Source organism: Ranitomeya variabilis, chromosome 3 (genome assembly GCF_051348905.1).
Source record: "Ranitomeya variabilis isolate aRanVar5 chromosome 3, aRanVar5.hap1, whole genome shotgun sequence".
NCBI lineage: Eukaryota > Metazoa > Chordata > Amphibia > Anura > Dendrobatidae > Ranitomeya > Ranitomeya variabilis.
The window spans coordinates 277,594,170-277,616,153 of NC_135234.1; the positions used below are offsets into that span (position 1 = coordinate 277,594,170).

At 42.8% G+C, this 21,984-nt stretch overlaps 1 protein-coding gene across 2 annotated transcripts in view; it reads right to left on the reverse strand.

Moving 5' to 3' along the window:
- ITPR3 (inositol 1,4,5-trisphosphate receptor type 3) overlaps positions 1-21,984 on the reverse strand; it is an 825,364-nt gene that overhangs the window by 669,825 nt on the left and 133,555 nt on the right. The window contains exons 3-9 of one of the 2 annotated variants that reach the window (XM_077295501.1): positions 21,327-21,448; positions 14,609-14,695; positions 13,941-14,099; positions 7,810-7,908; positions 4,445-4,528; positions 2,528-2,674; positions 2,163-2,258 (exon numbers count right to left, since the gene is read on the reverse strand). In XM_077295501.1, coding sequence (XP_077151616.1) covers positions 2,163-2,258; positions 2,528-2,674; positions 4,445-4,528; positions 7,810-7,908; positions 13,941-14,099; positions 14,609-14,695; positions 21,327-21,448 — 794 coding nt within the window. The remainder of the gene's footprint in view (positions 1-2,162; positions 2,259-2,527; positions 2,675-4,444; positions 4,529-7,809; positions 7,909-13,940; positions 14,100-14,608; positions 14,696-21,326; positions 21,449-21,984) is intronic. The other variant, XM_077295502.1, reaches the window with a different exon arrangement.

Sequence of the window (21,984 nt, forward strand, 5' to 3'; positions counted from 1 at the left end):
TCAGAGCTGCAACGTTACTGGAGTAACAAAAAGCACAAGGTGTGCGATACTCAGGGACATGGCCAAGGTAAGGAAGGCTGAAAAAAGACCACCTTTGAACAAGAAACATAAGATAAAACGTCAAGACTGGGCCAAGAAATATCTTAAGACTGACTTCTCAAAGGTTTTTTGGACTGATGAAATGAGAGTGACTCTTGATGGGCCAGATGGATGGGCCAGAGGCTGGATCAGTAAAGGGCAGAGAGCTCCACTCTGACTCAGACGCCAGCAAAGTGGAGGTGTGGTACTGGTTAGGGCTGGTATCATCAAATATGAACTTGTGGGACCTTTTCGGGTTGAGGATGGAGTGGAGCTCAACTGCCAGACCTACTGCCAGTTTCTGGAAGACAACTTCTTCAAGCAGTGGTACAGGAAGAAGTCGGTATCGTTCAAGAAAAACATGATTTTCATGCAGGACAATGCTCCATCACATGCCTCCCAAAAACTCCACAGCGTGGCTGGCCATTAAAGGCCTCAAAGAAGAAAAACTAATGACATGGCCCCCTTGTTCACCTGATCTGAACCCCATAGAGAACCTGTGGTCCCTCATAAAATGTGAGATCTACGGGGAGGGATAACAGTACACCTCTCGGAACAGTGTCTGGGAGGCTGTAGTGGCTGCTGCTCGCAATGTTGATCGTAAACAGATCAAGCAACTGACAGAATCTATGGATGGAAGGCTGTTGAGTGTCATCATAAAGAAAGGTGGCTATATTGGTCACTAATTTTTGGGGGGTTTGTTTTTGCATGTTAGAAATGTTTATTTCTAAATTTTGTGCAGTTTACCTGGTGAAAATAAACAAGTGAGATGGGAATATATTTGGTTTTTATTAAGTTGCCTAATAATTCTGCACAGTAATAGTTACCTGCACAAACAGATATCCTCCTTAGATAGCCAAATCTAAAAAAAACCCACTCCAACTTCCAAAAACATTAAGCTTTGATATTTATGAGTCTTTTGGGTTGATTGAGAACATAGTTGTTGATCAATAATAAAAATAATCCTCTAAAATACAACTTGCTTAATAATTCTGCACACAGTGTAGCAGACAGGTGCAGCAGATGCCGGCTATTTACAGGCACTAGTCTGGTCAGTAAATCGGAACAGACTGCAGCATGCTGCGGCTTTTTTCCCACAGAACGGTGGTGTGGTCAAGGTGAAAATTACAGTGTGCACTTCCACATTGGCTTACATTGGTTCCTGCACGGTTGTGCTATGCACACGGACAGCATGAGGAATAAGCGTATCCTACATCATACTCTTCAGAAGACCTGTAACAGCCGAGGACTGCATTATTAATAAATTATTTATTGTTCTAACGGAGATAAGCAGCTGAAAACTGCACATAAAACACACCTACGAGACGACTCTACTAAACACGGGCATACATGCTCTTTCATGTCCCTTATCGCACTGAATCCCCATAAACGGAGACACACCTTTTCCTAAGAGATGAGGTTCTGTGCTGGAAATGTGTTCCATATCTCCATAAGTATTTGTCAAATGTGTGTAAATTACAGTGAGGTCACGGCTCCTATCTAGACAGATTGGCTCTCACTACTCACATCTACAGCTAATGGCCCCTTTTACAGAGCTGAGTAATTTCAGTACAGTCAAAGCGAGACAAGTCCAAATACCTGGATTACCACCTAAAACTGGCTTCATGCAAATGCAAACTGACTATTATAAAAAGAGAACGCTTTTCAGTCTAATGCCTGAATGCCAAAGTGCTGTACTTTAGAGTAAGGACACTATTCCGCAAAGCTTATTGTGCAGAAAACAGAACTGACCACATTATACGTACCTTTCCCAATAGCTATGGAAATTAATGTAGGAGAAACCACTGCTCTTTTCACATCAACAATGTTAGAATAAAATACACAATGGGATAATTAGCCATCAACTACAGATAGCATGAGGAGCACTGCCACATTTACTCTGAAAATTAGCAGCAATGAATGGGTGGTGCAAAAGTAGAGCATGGCAAAGCTTTTTTATGCCCCACGCAATGCTGCCTATGGTCAAATTAAGCATTAACTACAGCATTAGCTATCAAAATACAATCACCGTATAGTTGCATAGATAAGCCATCAAATATTTCAATATAATGCCCCAATCTTACTTCTGCGGCAAGGTAGTTTCCAGTTGCAAGGTGTTTAAATCTATATAAACTGTTCCAGTGGCCAGCTCCCCCTCTGCAAGGATCATGATGTACCACCTTTAATAAAAAAAGAAGCAAAATAGAATGGAAAACATCAAAAAGTATATAGTTAACTATATGTAGGTGTGTACATCGACAAGTACCCCATGAATTAGGCCTTGATGTCATTAAAAAAAATCTGTATATTATAGGTAATGGCTGTGGCCCCCAGATGCTGGACAGCCTATCATCACCTTATTTTACGGAACTCTATTATCAAAAGGGGATTGTTTTAAGGACACAACCCACATTTTATAACAAGACAAAAATGGCAAAGAGCTTCTCACCTCCACCTCCCAAAGTGCGTTGGAACTAGTAGCTGAAGTGGCGGACTGGCGCAGGGTGGTACGCAGGAATACATGATGACGAGCCTTATATTCATCACATGTAAGAAACTTCTCTTGCTCGGCATGAAAAAGACGAACCACATCCCCCTGTGAAAATTACACATAAATGAGTATATTAGTCAAAGTAAATATGTGCAGCAAAAACAGACAAGACGTGTACTGATGTACAAAGCTAGTGCACAAACATATCTTATTTATGGTGCATCTTGGAGCATTTTTGCAAATAAAAAAACAATGTGGAGCCTTCACTTTGTGCTTAGGACAATGGGCAAAATGATTATCACACATGCATCTTTTTAAATTATTTTATTTTATTTTGCAACTTAGATAGAAACTGTCAAATGTCAATAATTTTATCTGTTTTTAATCTACCACTCACAGACGTCAATGAAAAAAAATACAATATACTGTAAAAAGGTGGTGACAATGTTCCACTTTATCATGGATTGCATAGGTCATTGATATCAGATCGGTGGGAGTTGAACATCAGACTCCCCCACCTTTGCGCTCTTTGCAGGTCCCATGGAGACTACAAGTACCCAGTGTACAGAGCCAGGATGTTACGCTAGGGGGGGGGCAAAAGACAAGAGTGGACCCACTGGACCGTAATACAGAACCTCCCTCGAGCGAGCGAACCAGATTGGACAACCCCTATACAGGGATAGTTAGGGAGCAAGCTTGAAGGTAACTAGTACTACGGATGCCAGGACCAGGATCGGCTCCAGAGGAGAAGATAGAAAATAACGAGGGAGAGAACACAAGGAGACGTGGGGAAGAACCACGGAAACGGTAGCAGCAGTGTAGGGAGCTCCTAGGATGAGGAGAAACGGAACACAGGGCAGGAAGGCAGGAAACCTGGACTAGACGGAGTAAGCAATGGACCTGAGTGCAGAGCCAAAACACAGAGGAACTCTGGTAAGATTAACTTAACAATCAGGCACCTTCACAAAGGAAGGGCGGCCTGAAATACTAAGTGGCTGCTTTCTATTGGCCCAGCAACGCTGTCGGGTCAGGTCGTAGCCAGGGATGAAGTGGAGAAGTGTGCGCGCGCCCGGTCCCTAAGAAGAAGATGGGAGGAGACCGGGTGCGTGACAGGCAGCAGAGGGGAGGCGCGCCAATGCGCACGCAGAGACACACGCCGGGACCCGGACCAGGAAGGAGCCGGGAGTGACGCAGGAGTGCCGGCCGAAGAGGAGGAAGAAGCGGTGACCATGGCGCCGACAGGGGTGAGTATAGATGCAACACAGGACATCAGAGCTCTGTAAACTTTGTAGAGCCATTCTCAGGTAATACAGTTCACTTCAATAGAAAGTGAATGGAAGCTGATAAATGGGGGTGCTGGGTGTTGGACCTCCACCAATCTGATGAGCTGTCCAACAAATAAGCCTTACATTTCCTGAACAACCCATGCAAACTCCTCTGGAGCTCCTGGCTTTTATTGTATCGGCTTTGGTAAAAAAAAACTGCAATAGGTCCAAGCAGGTAAAAGATCTGAAAATAGGAGCACCCATTAAAAATCAATTTCCTTGTACCTTTTAAACCTAAATTAAGTACTCTTTTTCAATCTTATTGCTCCAATATATCTAAAATAAAAAAATGAAGAAACTTGGCAAATAATTTAAGTAATCCTACCTGCAGAGCAACGTGTCCCCATAGTTACAGACTACAAACAAACCCTGTGTGTAGTCTGACCCCAGAATCCATCTGCCATACCATCTGTAAGTTAGTGACATATGACTGTAGGTAATGTGACATGTGACTGCAGAGTCTAATGGCACAAAAAGTGTAACTAATATAGCAGTTATCCATTACTACAGATGTAATAATCAATTAGAGAAGAGGAATTTTTATTCTCACCCCTTTCAGGGCATCCTCCATGTAGTCTTTGTATTGCATGAAAAGATTGATCTTCCAGCTGGTGTTAGAATTTAAGGAGTTCACCTAAAACAGAGTAATTCCAATGAAATTCTTGGGTACACTACAGTCTTACTGTTCAAATGGTAGCATGTTCTGTGCTATTTGTGAAATGACAACTCACTCATCAGAAGAACATGATGGCCTATTTATGAAACACACTGTTCACTTACACTGCTGGGGTGATGCAGACATGATGTGGGCACAGGGGCTTTTGCCTGTGCCATCAGCAATGTATTTTACAGCTGACACTTTGTTAAAACTGTCAGGATCAGAGATAACCTGGCCCTCCCTTTAATCACCTAAAGCGGTGGTCAATAAAGACCAGTGTCTAATTTATTAGCAAAGGTCAGGGACCAAATAAATGTATAACAAAATGCTAGAAAACAAATTGTTCTGTCCTCAACACCAAAGAACGATCATCAATGCTTTATGAGAAGAATACTATCTTAGTGTACTTTCACACTAGCGTTTTTTGCAATACGTCGCAATGCGTCGTTTTGGCGAAAAAACGCATCCTGCAAAAGTGCTTGCAGGATGCGTTTTTTCCCCATTGACTAACATTAGCAACGCATTTGCGACGCATTGACACACGTCGCAACCGTTGTGCAACGGTTGCGTCGTGTTGTGGTGGACCGTCGGCCGCAAAAAACGTTGCTTGCAACGTTTTTTGCTGCGTCGACAACGTCTTTTCCGACCGCGCATGCGCGGACGGAACTCCGCCCCCTCCTCCCCGCACCTCACAATGGGGCAGCGGATGCACTGAAAATCTGCATCCGCTGCACCCGTTGTGCAGCGCAAACAACGCTAGAGTCGGTACGTCGGCCCGTCGCTAGTACGACGCTAGTGTGAAAGTAGCCTTACTGGTCACATCAATGGCTAAGGCAGTCCGCTTACTTTGTCAAAGACAATGTAAACACAAAAAGGGGTCTGGCTTAGCTATTGAAATTAGTAATTCAGCCAGTTCTCTCTACACACAGCATTGATGAGATGCTAACACGGGAAAGCCTCTCCTGTGCTAATCCCAAACTGGAAGTGGAGCTGCTGTGACCACTAGTAGCTAGTGATGAGCGAATATACTCGTTACTCGAGATTTCTTGAGCACGCTCGGGTGTCCTCCGAGTATTTTTTAGTGCTCGGAGATTTAGTTTTCATCACCTCAGCTGAATGATTTACAGCTATTAGCCAGGCTAAGTACATGTGGGGATTCCCTAGCAACCAGGCAACCCCCACATGTACTTATGCTGGCTAACAGATGTAAATCATTCAGCTGCGGCGATGAAAACTAAATCTCCGAGCACTAAAAAATACTCGGAGGACACCCGAGCGTGCTCGGGAAATCTCGAGTAACGAGTCTATTCGCTCATCACTACTAGTAGCAACTAAAGCCTTGGACTCTTTTGTAAATTGAAATACATTACAAAGTTGTATGCATTTATATTAGGAACACATCTTAAGTTATTTTTTAATTTAGGCTAGTTTCACACTAGCGTTTGGGGGAGCTGCGGACTTCCTCCATGAAGTCCCACCCTCAGCCGCACCTCCGCCGCTAGCTCCGCCTAATTCTGCATGCGGCCTGCATGGGGCCTGCGTACCCATCTTTAACATTAGGTACGCAGGTCGTGCAGCTGTATGCGGATGCTTCCGCATGTGTCGTTTTGACGATGCAGAGAAAAAAAGAAATTGCTACAAGCTGCATCCTACGCTGGTCACCGCATCGTCAAAACGACGCATGCGGAAGCATCTGCATACAGCGGCACGACCTGCGTACCTAATGTTAAAGATAGGTAAGCAGGCCGCATGCAGAAGTAGGAGGAGCTAGCGGCAGAGGTGCGGCCGAGGGCGGGGCTTCACGGAGGAAGTCCGCAGCTCCTCCAAACGCTAATGTGAAACCGGCCTTAGACATCCCCTTTAGCAACCACTATACCTGTGAGCTCAAAGGGGATCTTTCATCAAATTTTTATCTTGAACTGGACAAATGAACACACAATGTAATTGTGGTTGCAGAACAGGATAAAACATGTTTTTTGTTTATTTTGTCCTCTCCAATCAGAGTATTTGGTAGTAAGATTTTTTTTAAGTACAAGTGATTGTCATCAGATAGCTTTCACTTTGGGCATGTACTTCTTCACCCTCTAATATGTTGACCAATCATAAGCAGGCATCAACACTCAAGAGAAAGAAGAACATGCCCTCACCATAGCTAAGAGCAGGTTTCTCACTGTGAGGCATATAATGACACCCCTGATCTTACTGCAAAGCCATTAAAACTTGCTGTGAGCATAGCAGGCATGAGTGTGATTACTGACATTTTTGTACTTTAATCTCCTGGCAGTCAGTGTGGGAGGAGTAACAGCACAGCTGAGTTTAGATGTGTCACATTACAAATTATTTTATCAACCCTCCTCCTCTTAGCACTGTCATCTCTGCTTTACTACCCCCACACTGGCACCCCCACACTGGCTGTCTGGAGATGAGACAAAAGTTTCAGTAATCACACATGTATGTTGTGCCCAATTTGCCTGATCTCACTGCACAGCCACTACAAGCTTCCCTCAGAACATAAGTGAATACTGACAACTTTGTCTTGTCTCCAGACAAGCACTGAGGGGTATTAAAGAGCATTAAAAAAAACAATCATGTAACCTTGCCATACACCAGCAGAATTCTGTCGCTGCGCTGCAAAACATTGTTTAAATATGTTAAATTCCCATATGTTGAATGCCCATTTTAAATTTGCCTAAGACTGGCCATAAACTGCTACATACATAAATTAAACTAATAAAAATGTAGGTCTAATAGGCTGTCAGAAAAACAGAATATGCGGGTGATAGATTTACACGTGCCTTTTTTGTCACAGCTTGCTTTGCACCCTCATAAGAAGAAAATGCCTATAGTGAACACCCACATTTACATTGAAAATGCAAATATATTTCAGCATTAGAAAACCAACTACAGAGCTTTCTTGAATACTCAGTTTCCATAACGTAGTCAGTGAACCATCCCAAAATGCAGATTATAAGGTGGAAGTAAACACAGAGTTCTATTTTCTTTAAATATGCAAATTAAAATGTATATCTGCAACTGTTAGTTTGCCAGACTTCACTAGACACAAACAAAATATGGGAAATCAAGAAAGCTTAATTAATAAAAAATTATAGTCATCTTTGTAATTACAAGACAAAAACACTTTGCTCTTTAATCATTCACTGAACAATAATGAATAGGAAACAATTGCATTTTCCACCAAGTTATTAGATGTGTACATGTCGAAACAGACTAGAAGCCCAGCCATCTATTGTTCTTACCTCCTTGCAGCCTGGGTTATCACTGAGTTCATAGTTACTGGCGTGTAGGGGTTGCCCAGCATTCACAGGGTTAAGATTTACCTTATCACCAACAACCACCTATAAGAGGGGTGCATTTTTATTTCATATTCAGTACACAGAAATATATACAGTATTTTGTGGACTTTAGGATCCATCTTACTAAAAGACACACCCCAGGTTTAGACAGCAGAAAATAGGAAAAACATACTTCCTATTAATTAACCCCTTAGTGACAAAGCCACATTTTTTAAATCTGACCAGTGTCACTTTATGTGGCAATAATTCTGCAACGCTTCAACAAATCCCAGTGATTTTGAGATTGTTTTTTTCGTGACACATTATACTTTATGATAATGGTAAATTTAGGTCAATATGTTTTGTGTTTATTTATAAAAAATATCAAAAATTTGAGAAAAATGTTAAAAAATTAGCACTTTTCAAAATATGAATGCTTATCCTTTTAATCCAGATGGTCATACCACAGCAAACCATTAATAAATAACATTTCCCACATGTCGGCTTTACATCAGCACCATTTGTAAAGTGTTATTTTATTTTATTAGCATTTTAGGAGGTTTAAAAATGTAGCAGCAATTTTTCATTTTTTCAAGGAAATTTACAACATTTATTTTTTTAGGGACCTATCCAGGTTTGAAGTGACTTTAGTGGTCCAATATATTGGGAAACCCCCAAATGTGATACCATTTTAAAAACAGCACCCCCTGACATATTAAAAACTGCTGTCAAGTAGTTTATTATCCCTCCAGGTGCTTTACAGGAATTAGGCTAGCTTCACACTGCGTTGTGTGAACCCGTTTAACGGGTTAACGCGGCATAACGCAGTGTAACGTAGTCCGTTAATGCCGCTATTACTTTCAATGGCGAACGCATCGCTAGCGCACATTTGAGTGACGGACCCGAGACGCGGGCTGCAGCGTTTCCGGGTCCGTCACTGCTAGCGCAGATGGAGCTAGCAGGAGCTCCATCTGCGCTAGCGCTGGGCACTTGCGTTAGTGTAGTCCGTTTAACGGATATGTTGAACGCACTGCACTAACGCAGTGTGAACTTAGCCTTAATGCAAAGTGGTATGACAGGAATGAAAATGTGTATTTTTACCACCTAAATGCCGCTAACTTATGAAAAGGTTACAACAGCCGTCAGACTCTGAGGCCGCTATTCGCTCGTGAATTGCCATGGCAAACATCAGGACCACACAATCATGATCTGAGGGCACCAACTGGGATAAGGTGGGGGCCCCCACACTCTGTTAACCATTTATAATGATGTAGTCACTATTGACAGCAGCATCTAAGGGGTAAACAGATTTGGACGGTGCAAACACTGATCGTGGCTGATGCAGCAAGTTGTCAGCTATCGTGTACAGCCGGCAGCTGCTGGATTGTCACCGGTATGGGGAGGATATTCTCTGATATCTCAGGTCAGTTAAAAGACGTATTGACGGTCATTAAGGGATTAAACTTCCCGGGAGGTATAAATAAGAGCAGCAGTAAGGAAAATATCATTCATTTAAATGCACTATGGTAGAATAGAGAGGTAGTAGATCACATATAGTTTTACAGCACACACATTATGTATATTCTCTGCAGTGCACACATATACACAACACTGCTACATGTACACTACATTCATACTCAGTTCTGCTGTACATACACATACATTTCGACTATATACACACATTGCTTTGCTACACAGTTTTGCTACATACACATACAGCTCTGTTACAAACACACCCATATCCTCTTCTGCTACACACACTTTGCTTCACACAGAACTCTGCTACACATGTACACACAAGCAGTTCTACTAGATACGTACACACACAATTCTAGTAGGTCAACACATATACCTAGCTAAGGGTACCGTCTCACTATACGATTTACCAACGATCACGACCTGCGATACGACCTGGCCGTGATCGTTGGTAAGTCGTTGTGTGGTCGCTGGAGAGCTGTCACACAGACCGCTCTCCAGCGACCAACGATGCCGAGGTTCGCTGGTAACCAGGGTCGCGCAGGGCCGCGCTTAGTAACCCGATGTTTACCGTGGTTACCAGCGTAAAAGTAAAAAAAAACAAACCGTACATACTCACCATCTGATGTCCGTCAGGTCCCTTGCCGTCCGCTTCCCGCTCTGACTGAGTGCCGCCGTAAAGTGAAAACAGATCACAGCGGCGACGTCACCGCTGTGATCTGCTCTCACTTTCCGGCCGGCAGACAGTCAGAGCGGGAAGCGGACGGCAAGGGACCTGACGGACATCAGATGGTGAGTATGTACGGTTTGTTTTTTTTTACTTTTACGCTGGTAACCACAGTAAACATCGGGTTACTAAGCGCGGCCCTGCGCTTAGTAACCCGATGTTTACCCTGGTTACAAGCGATCGCATCGCTGGATCGCTGTCACACACAACGATCCAGCGATGACAGCGGGAGATCCAGCGACGAAAGAAAGTTTCAAACGACTTGCTACGACGTACGATTCTCAGCAGGGTCCCTGATCGCAGTAGCGTGTCAGACACTGCGAGATCGTAACGATATCGCTAGAACGTCACGAATCGTGCCATCGTAGCGATGAAAATGCCACTGTGTGACGGTACCCTAAGTCCACACGCAAAGAGCTCAGCTATATTAACACATAAAGCTCAGCTACACCGCCACACACAGATCAGTTATATCCACCAATATATACACACCAAACACTTACATCAACATACATAGGAAGCTGCCTCTGTAATAAGAGGCACACCTTTGTTAGCAAGATTTTTTCTTAAAAACAAAGTAAGTAAACACACTGTAGTAAGTAAATAAATATTAATAGTACAAATAAATAACATAGGTTACGTAGTTGACACTATATTTTCTTGCTAAAAGGTGCATCTTATATCCCCAAAAGTAAAATGCATAATACAGTATATGTGGTCCATAAAAATACATTACCGTATATACTCGAGTATAAGCCGACCCGAGTATAAGCAGAGGCACCTACTTTTGCCACGGAAAACTGGGTAAGCTTATTGACTCAAGTATAAGCCGGGTATGCATTGTCCCCTCATCCCTGTCATTGTATGCATGCCTCCCCCGTTCAGTCCCTGTATGCACGCCTCCCCTTTCCCTATCTTGGTATGAATGCCTCCCCCGTTCCGTCCCTGTATGCATGCCTCCTCCGTTCCGTTCCTGTATGCATGCCTCCCACTTCCCTCTCCTGTTATGAATGCCTCCCCGTCCCTGCATGCATGCCTCCCCTGTCCCTGTCATTGTATTCATGCCTCCCCTTCCCTGTCCTGGTATGAATGCCTCCCACGTTCCGTCCCTGTATGCATGCCTCCCCATCACTGTATGCATGCCTCCCCCTTCCCTGTCCAGTTATGAATGCCTCCCCTGTCCCTGTCATTGTATTCATGCCTCCCACTTCCCTGTCCTGGTATGAATAACTCCTACGTTCTGTCTCTGTATGCATGCCTCCCCATCCCTGTATACATGTCTCCCCCGTTCAGTCCCTGTATGCATGCCTCCCCCTTCCATGTCCTGGTATGAATAACTCCCCCGTTCCGTCCCTGTATGCATGCCTCCTCCATTCCGTCCCTGTATGCATGCCTCCCCATCACTGTATGCATGCCTCCCCCTTCCATGTCCAGGTATGCATGCCTCCCCCGTTCAGTCCCTGTATGCATGCCTCCCCCTTCCCTGTCCTGTTATGAATGCCTCCCCTGTCCCTGTCATTGTATGCATGCCTCCCCTGCCTTTCCTGTTCTGGTATGCAACCCTCCTCTGTTCCGTCCATGTATGCATGCCTCCCCGTCAGTGTATACATGCCTCCCCCGTTCAGTCCCTGTATGCATGCCTCCCCCTTCCCTGTCCTGGTATGAAGGCCTGTCCCATTCCGTCCCTGTATGCATGCCTCCCAGTTCCGTACCTGTATGCATGCCTCCCCGTCACTGTATGCATGCCTCCCCCTTCCCTGTCCTGGTTTGAATGCCTCCCCCGTTCCATCCCTGTATGCATGCCTCTCAGTTCTGTCCCTGTATGCATGCCTCCTTATCCCCTATCCCTGTGTGCATATTTCCAATTGAAAAAAACAAACAAAACATCATACTCGCCTACCTGCGCAGCCTGGGTGCTGGCACTGCATCTCTTTCCAGCCGCCTTCCCACAGCTCTTCCTATGCTCAGCGGTCATGTGGTACCGCTCATTAAGGTGATGAATATGTACTCCACCTATGGGAGTGGAGACACGTCCATATTCATCACCTTAATGAGCGGTACCACGTGACCGCTGAGCACAAGAAAGAGATGCAGTGCCAGCACCGAGTTCGTGCGGGTAGGTGAACATGATGTGTGAGCAGTCTCCTGGCACCCGCTGCTCCACCGCCCCTACTCCCCCGCCGGCTTTCTGTACTGTGACTCGTGTATAAGCCGAGGAGGGGGGGTTTCAGAACGAAGAAAGTGCTGAAAAACCAGGCTTATATACGGTATATATTTGTATACTATATACATTGCGTTACAAATTATTACGCAGATTGGATTTAAGTGTCATAAAGATGTAATCTTTTGTTTTTCAAACAAACTGATGGAGGGTGTTGTGTCTCAGGGCTCTTTGGGTGACTGAAATTGATCTAAATAACCTAAGACTATTAGTTTTGTCAGGTGAGCCCAATTAAAGGAAAACTACTTAAGAAGGATGTTCCACATTATTAATGCACCACTGGTTTCAAGCAATATGAGAAAGAAAACAGAACATCTCTGCCGAAAAGTGTTATAATGCAATGTCTTATACAAGGCATTTGAAGCTCCTGGTGCCTCTGGGGTCACATGACCTTCAAGGTATATGATCCTCCAGAGACTTGCAGTTGTGCATAAACCTACTATTCAGCAGTGGGTCCAGACATAAATTAAAACTAATTTAAAAATAGTCATGTTTACTGAAGAGTGCAGTGCAACCTTGGATGGTCCAGAGGGATGGAGTAGTGGATGGTTAGTGGATGGCCACCATGTCCTTTCAAAGCTGCGACATCAGCAAGGAGGTGGCAGAGTCCTGTTTTAAACCAGAGCCGGTAGGCCCCTGTAGGATACCTGAAGTGAGTTTCTGACTGACCACTTTCTTCCATGGTGCAAAAAGAAGAACAGTGCCATTTGTAGCAAAATCATCTTCATTCATGACAATGTTCCATCTCATGCTGCAAAGAATACCTGAGAGTCATTGGCTGCTATGGGCATAAAAGGAGATGAACTCATGGTGTGGCCACCATCTTCCCCTGACCTCAACCCTATAGAGAACATTTGGAGTATCATCAAGCAAAAGATTTATGAGGGTGGGAGGCAGTTCACATCAAAACAGCAGCTCTGGGAGGCTATTCTGACTTCATGCAAAGAAATACAAGCAGAAACTCTCCAAAAACTCACAAGTTCAATGGATGCAAGAATTGTGAAGGTGGTATCAAAGAAGGGTTCCTATGTTAACATGTAACTTGGCCTGTTAAAATGCTTTTCATTGAAAAAGCTTTTAATTTCAGTAATTTCTTAATGCTGCAAATCCAACGAATTTCAGTTCTTTACAACCTATAAAATGTTTGGAAACTCTGTTGTGGAAAATAATTTGTAATTGTGCATTTTGAGGTTTTTAAGTTTTGAAAAAATACTATTATCGTTGGGAGGTTTGTCCAATAAAATTAGTTTTTAATCTAATGGTTGATGATTTGAACATTATACTGACTTATTTGCATAGCCTACTTAGGAATATGAGAAAAATAGCATTTGCATAATAATTTGTGACGTGGAATAAAATAATCGATTGTTTAACCTAATTCACTGTACTTTTCCTTACAAGTCTTTCTCTTTAAGTCTAAAACGATCTTTTCACAGGTATTCAATAAACAGGTAGGAGAATCCATCACCTCTACCAGTAGACAGAAGGACAGTAGCACAGTAAATGGAAAATGACTTCATCACTGAAGTAAAATCAGAGAATAAAGTATTTTACCTCAATATTTAGAGGTTTGGATGGGATTCATATTTTTAACATGCTGCAAGTGTCCTTTGCTGTCAACTTTACTTTGCAATTAGCTTAGCCCCTTGTAGGTTTCACAGATTTCCTTACATTGTCTCCATTACTGCGCAGTTTCCAAAAGGGTTGGATAAAGAGCCAGGACCCCTCATTTCCAGTTGCATCAAGTGTAACACGCATGGCATTCTTTTCCAGCAGCGCAGGAAGGCGTTTATTCACAGTGAGGTACTTGTTACTTTTCATATGAAGCAGCTATAATAAAGTAAGGAATAAAAAAGGAAATGGTAGACAGACACATAGGTAATAAAGTGCTGTATATTAAGGGATCTTAGGGTAATATGCCATTATAATGAATGCCAGCCAAGCCCACGATTCTACCATTTAATTGACATGGCATGTCCCCACTCTCTCCCGATGCCAAATGTTAAAGAGAAAAAAGTAATTTCAACATGCACAATCCTTTTATTCTGAAGAGAATCGAGATATATCTGCTACTGATGAGAAATATCTGCTACCGAAGCGCTCAAGCATGCCGGATGTGCGTGGGTATGGGTAAAATAAGAAGCCAAACACTCCCAAGCCCTTGTTGCTAAAAATATGGTTCCACTAGGGATATACAGTGAAATCCTTTTTAGAGAAAAAGAATAAAAAATGATACAAGATGCAACTTCACGTATATGAGGGTTGTCCTCGCAGACAAGACAATTTCTTTACACAATCAATGTACTGAGCTCTGTAAAACTACATGGGACTGTGCCTACCTGGATTACACTGCCATATTTCACCACTTCACCATGAACTTTCTTATTCTCAGTGTCATTTTGTTTTTGCTCCAATGTTGCTGCATGCTACAAATGAGAAGACACAAACAGAGAGGGAACCATTAAGTACAATACTTGTCCATAAGATGAACACTGATACAAACTGACAACAGCTTCACGCTTAACTTAACCTGGACATAGACATTGGCAAATGACAGCCAAACCCATAGATTTCCATGGGATCAAACAAACATCCAAATTATATGTGAATGTAAATATAAGTGTCACAAATTAATTGTATCCCAAACATTTGGTGAAGAAAAATTATTTCAACTCGCCTTTCTTTTTGTTTCATGGGAAATAAGGCGCTGTTAGGCATGTGTGGTGACTACATGCATGTGCATGGAGGAGTCAGGAGAGATGCCTGTCAGCCAGACGACCATACAAACATAAAACTAAATACGCAAAAAATCAAATCTTAGAGACAGAAGATGAATTGGAGTGACCACAAGCAAACAAGGTTTTAATACTTAAAAACAAATACATGTTTATTTCTGGTAGAAATACCATAAGTAGCTATTATAGTAGCCTTGGTACTGCTTTTAGTGTGCCCAGGAAATTACTATTTACATGGCAACATATAAAGATGTTATGAAGCCACAAATTCCAGCGCTCTTAGTTTTGAAACAAACCACATCATGGCTTTATGAGTCCTATTTGATTTCCCTATGGTGTACCGTCAAATCTGTAATTTCCTTTCACATCTCCTAAAGCCAAACATACAATCCTCAACATGAAATTGCCACACCAAGAAGGAAAAGAATAGAATTATGAAAATCACAGGATTGAGAGTCATATTAATGATATGCAAATTATTAAAAACTAAAAACAAATGTTCGAAACATCTCAATTTATTCAGCATCAAATATGAGCGACAAACATAGGAACACACACACTGAAATAACTTGGCATGTTATCAGTGAGATTTGTGGTTGTCTGAGAAATGTTCTACTATGTTGAATGATCTTGGGCACGTAAATCATCCACATCCAAAGATCCACTGCTGACAGCTCCCTTTGCAATTGTCTGAGATGTGCTCAATAGGAGACAAGTCCAGAGATGCTGCAAACCATGGTAACACGTTTAGGATATGAATGCTGCTCACAGTACCACAAGCAACATGCAACCTGGTGTCTTTATACTGGAAACCAGTTCCTGAGAAGCCTTCATGAAGGAATGTGAATGTAAGCTGTTTTTCAACCCAACAGAGGAGTTGTTTTTCAATACGACAAGGCCATGTGTGGCTTGTGCTAATATGAGCAGCCTGTGTGGTCTAAATGTGCTACCATGGCCTGCAGCTTCTATGAAATTGTCCCCCATCAAGTGCATTTGGGGCATCACTGGTAGGAGCGGATTTTGGTAATTTGTCTGCCGAAGTGCATTCAAAATGGCAGAACATTGCCCATTAATAACCTCATTTATAACATGCCAAGCCATCTAAGGGAGTGTATTTCTGAACGTGGTGCACATGCTTTATACTGAATAGATGGCATGTCAAAAAATTATGCTTCCATTTTTTCATCATTTGCAAATCATTATCATATCTATTGATCCTGGAAACAAAGAAAAGAGTGAACGGCACTGCCCAAAACTTGTTATCTGAAAAGCCGGTATTTATCTTAGTCCAGGACAGCCATACCACAAGATCTCGGGTGCAACTCCATAGAACAACAGATGCATTCCATGAAATGAAAAGAAAAGCGGAATGCGCTCACCGATCTTCAATAAACAGCTTTATTGAGTCTTCATAGATAAAACTTCATGGCCAGGGGAAGAGGAGTAGAGCTCAGGCGAGCAGTGCGCGCTTCAGCGGGTCTGCCGTTTATCTATGAAGACTCAATAAAGCTGTTTTTTGAAGATCGGTGAGTGCATTCCCCTTTTCTTCTTTTTATTTCATGGAATATATCTATTGATCCTGTGATTTTTTTTTATAATTCCATGACTTTATTTTCTTGGTTTGACAATTTCAACGTTGAGACGTGTATATGCTAAATAAAGGTATATAAATCAGAGCCAAAATACTTTCTTTAATATAGAATACAATACTATACAAAAAACTTTTTAACTATTCAGAATTTTGTACAGAAAAAATAGGTGAAAAATAAAAACAGCAATAGCATTAGGTGACCTATTTACACTATAATACAGGAAAAACTTAAGCAAATATTGTTCTATAATTCTGCTCTATTAGTTACCTCAGCCTAATAGATATATTTAAATTTGGTAACCCTTTAACGACCGCCGATACGCCTTTTAACGACTGCAGTTAAGGGTACATATTCCTCAGAGACGCTTTTTAACTGCGCTGAGAAATACCGTATTTTTCTGACCATAAGACGCACTTTTTTTCCTCCAGATTTGGGATTAAAGTGTTGGTGCGTCTTATGGTAGGGATGTAGCATGTGGGGATGGGGGCAGCAGCTGGGATCGCACTGTTATCCCACTTCAGGAGGCAGAAAGATGTCCCCACTGCCAGGGAATCAGCGCTAGGGAAACCATGTGGTCCGGATGATTAAGTGCAGTGAATATTCATTAGCTACTCCCCGCCCACCTATCAGCTGAGTGGTGAGCCAGGAGCAGCAAATGAATACTGCACTTAAGCAGCGACACACATCGATTCATCAGCGCTGATTCCTGCAGCAGCTGGGGAGATCCGTGTGTCCGGGGGAGGAGGAGGCAGCAGCAGCAGGGTCCGGGGGAGAGGAGATCGCTGGTACCTTCCTGGGCTGGACGCTGAGTGCTGTGCAGTGTGCACAAGGAGGACCTGTGATGTCAGAAGTGGGCGGGCTGGAGCATCACATGGCAGCACAGAGCCCTCCCTCTTCTTGACATCATCACAGGTCCTTCAGACTCCAACACTAGAATCTGCTGGCTTCCATTACCTGTGCTGTGGAAAGGCAACAAGAGGGAGGGCTGTGTGTGCAGTCATGGGATGCTTTTACCTCACCACAGGCTGGCTGCCACAATTAAGAGGTTAGTCTTTCCAAAACACAATAACGCACTCTGCCACTCCTTTAGTGAACTATAACTCCCAGCATGTCATAGGATCTGCAGGACATGCTGGGAGTTATAGTTCTCCCATGGGATTTTAAAGCAGCACTCCAGTGTTATTTTGCAGTGCTGGAGTGGTGCTTTTAATATAAGCCCTGTGCCCCCATTCTTCTACTCACCCTCCAGCATCTTCATATAGTACTTCACAGACACCACAATGGTCCCGCAGCTTCCACCATAATAACATACTATTATATATAATAACACCACATATAATAGTATGTTATTAAAATATTTTACCACATTTTTTTGCTTCAAATATTTTTTTCCCTATTTTCCACCTCTAAAACCTGGGTGCGCCTTATAGTCCGGTGCGTCTTATAGTCCGAAAAATACGGTATGTGTATAGCGCCCCCCAGCTTTGGAAAATCTCTGGGGACTTGGCTTTCCCACACATTTCTCTCTCCTCTGATATGATCTAGCATACCAGTGGAAAGAGAAATGGGGACCCTCAAGCCCCCCCAACACCTCCGTTGTCTCTGGACCCTCCGGCTCCTTCCCCCGGCGCCTTCTTCCAGGAAAAAAATGGCGGGCATTCGCAGTGCGCCCGCCTAGATCTGCCAGCCGGCACCGGGCACCAATAGGATATTTTTCCTATTGGTTAATTTACCCCCTTAGGCTGCCATCACACTAGCAGTATTTGGTCAGTATTTTACATCAGTATTTGTAAGCCAAAACCAGGAGTGGAACAATTAGAGGAAAAGTATAATAGAAACATATGCACCACTTCTGCATTTATCAACCACTCCTGGTTTTGGCTTACAAATACTGATGTAAAATACTGACCAAATACTGCTAGTGTGACGGCAGCCTTAGTCAGGTAAAAATAATAAAATAAAATAAAAAATTATTCTTATTATTTTTACATTCTATGCAGTTAGGTTTAGGGTTGGGGCTAGAGTTGGTGTTAGATCTAGAGTTAGGGTTAGGGTTGGGCTAGGGTTAAGGTTGGGGCAAGGGTTAGAGCTAGGGTTAGGGTTGTGTTGGGGTTATTGTTGTGGTTAGGTTTGGGATTAGGGTTAGGGGTGTGTTGGGGTCAGGGCTGTGTTAGGGATGGAGTTAGAATTGGGTGGTTTCCACTGTTTAGGTACATCAGGGGGTTTCCAAACGCGACATGGCGCCCGTCATTGATTCCAGACAATTTTGAGTTCAAAAAGTCAAAAGGTGCTCCCTCCCTTCGGAGCCCTGCCATGAGCTCAAACAGTGGCTTTCCCCCACATACGGGGTATTGACATACTCAGGAGAAATTGCACAACAAATTTTGAGGACCATTTTCTCCTGATACAATTGTGAAAATAAAAAAGTTAGGTTCCAAAGTAATTTTGTGAAAAAAATATGTTCATTTTTTCCTTCCACATTGCTTTAGTTATCATGAAGCACCTGAAGGGTTAATACACTTCTTGAATGAGGTTTTGCGCACAACTTGAGGGGTACTGTTTTAGAATGGTGTCAATCTTTGGTATTTTCTGTTATTTTGCCCCCCACCCACCCCCCACCCCCCCAAAAAAAAAAAAAAAAACTTTAAATGTGAAGTGATCCCTAAAAAATGGTTTTGTAAATTTTGTTGTAAAAATGAGAAATAGCTGGTCAACTTTTATCCCTTATAACGTCCTAACTAATAAAAAATGTGTTTCAAAAGTTGTGCTGATGTAAAGTAGACATATGGTAAATGTCATTTATTAACTATTTTGTTTGACATACAGTGGGGCAAAAAAGTATTTAGTCAGTCAGCAATAGTGCAAGTTCCACCACTTAAAAAGATGAGAGGCGTCTGTAATTTACATCATAGGTAGACCTCAACTATGGGAGACAAACTGAGAAAAAAAAATCCAGAAAATCACATTGTCAGTTTTTTTTATCATTTTATTTGCATATTATGGTGGAAAATAAGTATTTGGTCAGAAACAAACAATCAAGATTTCTGGCTCTCACAGACCTGTAACTTCTTCTTTAAGAGTCTCCTCTTTCCTCCACTCATTACCTGTAGTAATGGCACCTGTTTAAACTTGTTATCAGTATAAAAAGACACCTGTGCACACCCTCAAACAGTCTGACTCCAAACTCCACTATGGTGAAGACCAAAGAGCTGTCAAAGGACACCAGAAACAAAATTGTAGCCCTGCACCAGGCTGGGAAGACTGAATCTGCAATAGCCAACCAGCTTGGAGTGAAGAAATCAACAGTGGGAGCAATAATTAGAAAATGGAAGACATTCAAGACCACTGATAATCTCCCTCGATCTGGGGCTCCACGCAAAATCCCACCCCGTGGGGTCAGAATGATCACAAGAACGGTGAGCAAAAATCCCAGAACCATGCGGGGGGACCTAGTGAATGAACTGCAGAGAGCTGGGACCAATGTAACAAGGCCTACCATAAGTAACACACTACGCCACCATGGACTCAGATCCTGCAGTGCCAGACGTGTCCCACTGCTTAAGCCAGTACATGTCCGGGCCCGTCTGAAGTTTGCTAGAGAGCATTTGGATGATCCAGAGGAGTTTTGGGAGAATGTCCTATGGTCTGAAGAAACCAAACTGGAACTGTTTGGTAGAAACACAACTTGTCGTGTTTGGAGGAAAAAGAATACTGAGTTGCATCCATCAAACACCATACCTACTGTAAAGCATGGTGGTGGAAACATCATGCTTTGGAGCTGTTTCTCTGCAAAGGGGCCAGGACGACTGATCCGGGTACATGAAAGAATAAATGGGGCCATGTATCGTGAGATTTTGAGTGCAAACCTCCTTCCATCAGCAAAGGCATTGAAGATGAAACGTGGCTGGGTCTTTCAACATGACAATGATCCAAAGCACACCGCCAGGGCAACGAAGGAGTGGCTTCGTAAGAAGCATTTCAAGGTCCTGGAGTGGCCTAGCCAGTCTCCAGATCTCAACCCTATAGAAAACCTTTGGAGGGAGTTGAAAGTCCGTGTTGCCAAGCGAAAAGCCAAAAACATCACTGCTCTAGAGGAGATCTGCATGGAGGAATGGGCCAACATACCAACAACAGTGTGTGGCAACCTTGTGAAGACTTACAGAAAACGTTTGACCTCTGTCATTGCCAACAAAGGATGTATTACAAAGTATTGAGATGAAATTTTGTTTCTGACCAAATACTTATTTTCCACCATAATATGCAAATAAAATGATAAAAAAACAGACAATGTGATTTTCTGGATTTTTTTTTCTCAGTTTGTCTCCCATAGTTGAGGTCTACCTATGATGTAAATTACAGACGCCTCTCATCTTTTTAAGTGGTGGAACTTGCACTATTGCTGACTGACTAAATACTTTTTTGCCCCACTGTATCTCTCTGACTTAAGGGCATAAAAATTCAAAGTTTGGACATTTTTGCCAAATTTCCATTTTTAACACAAATAAACGCGTCATATCGAAGAAATGTTACCACTGTCTTGAAGTACAATATGTCACAAAAAAAAGTCTAAGAATCAGCGGGAACGTTAAAGCGTTCCAGAGTTATAACCACATAGAGTGAACCGTGGTCAGAACTGTAAAAATTGGCTTGGTTATTAAGTTCAAAATTGGCTCTGTCACTAAGGGGTTAAAGTAATTGCCTTGTACTGTGCTTATGCATTTGCATGTTACCTGAAGCTTCTGCAAAAGAAGGACATCTGAGATCTTTTCCTTTTCCTGTTTGGCCTGCTTAGCCTTCCAATATTGCTTCTGAGCAGAATATCTGTTCATGGGACAGACCTTAAACAGACAGTCTATAAAAAAAAATGTTAGTGAAAAGAGAAAGATTAATAGGTGGCAGAGTAGAAATGTAGTGTACCAAGAAGTATGAGAAATAATACACTGAGGTTAAAGGAGTTCTACGATAACTATAATCTATCTATATAATCGTCTAAGGGTCACTTCCGTCTGTTTGTCTGTCACGGAAATCCCACGTCGCTGATTGGTCGTGGCCGGCCGCGACCAATCAACGACGGGCACAGTCCGGCTGCGAAGTCGCCCTTCCCTACTCCCCTCCAGTCAGTGCCCCATAGCGGTTTAGCAGTCCGTTAGACTGCGTTACACCGCGGCATAACGCGGTGTAACGTAGTCTGTTAACGCTGCTATTAACCCTGTGTGACCAACTTTTTACTATTGATGCTGCCTATGCAGCATCAATAGTAAAAAGATCTAATGTTAAAAATAATTATAAAATAAAAATCATTATATTCTCACCTTCTGGTGCCTTTCCCGCTCCTCGCGGCGCTCCGGTCCCAAGAATGCATTGCGGCAATGACTCGAGATCACGTAG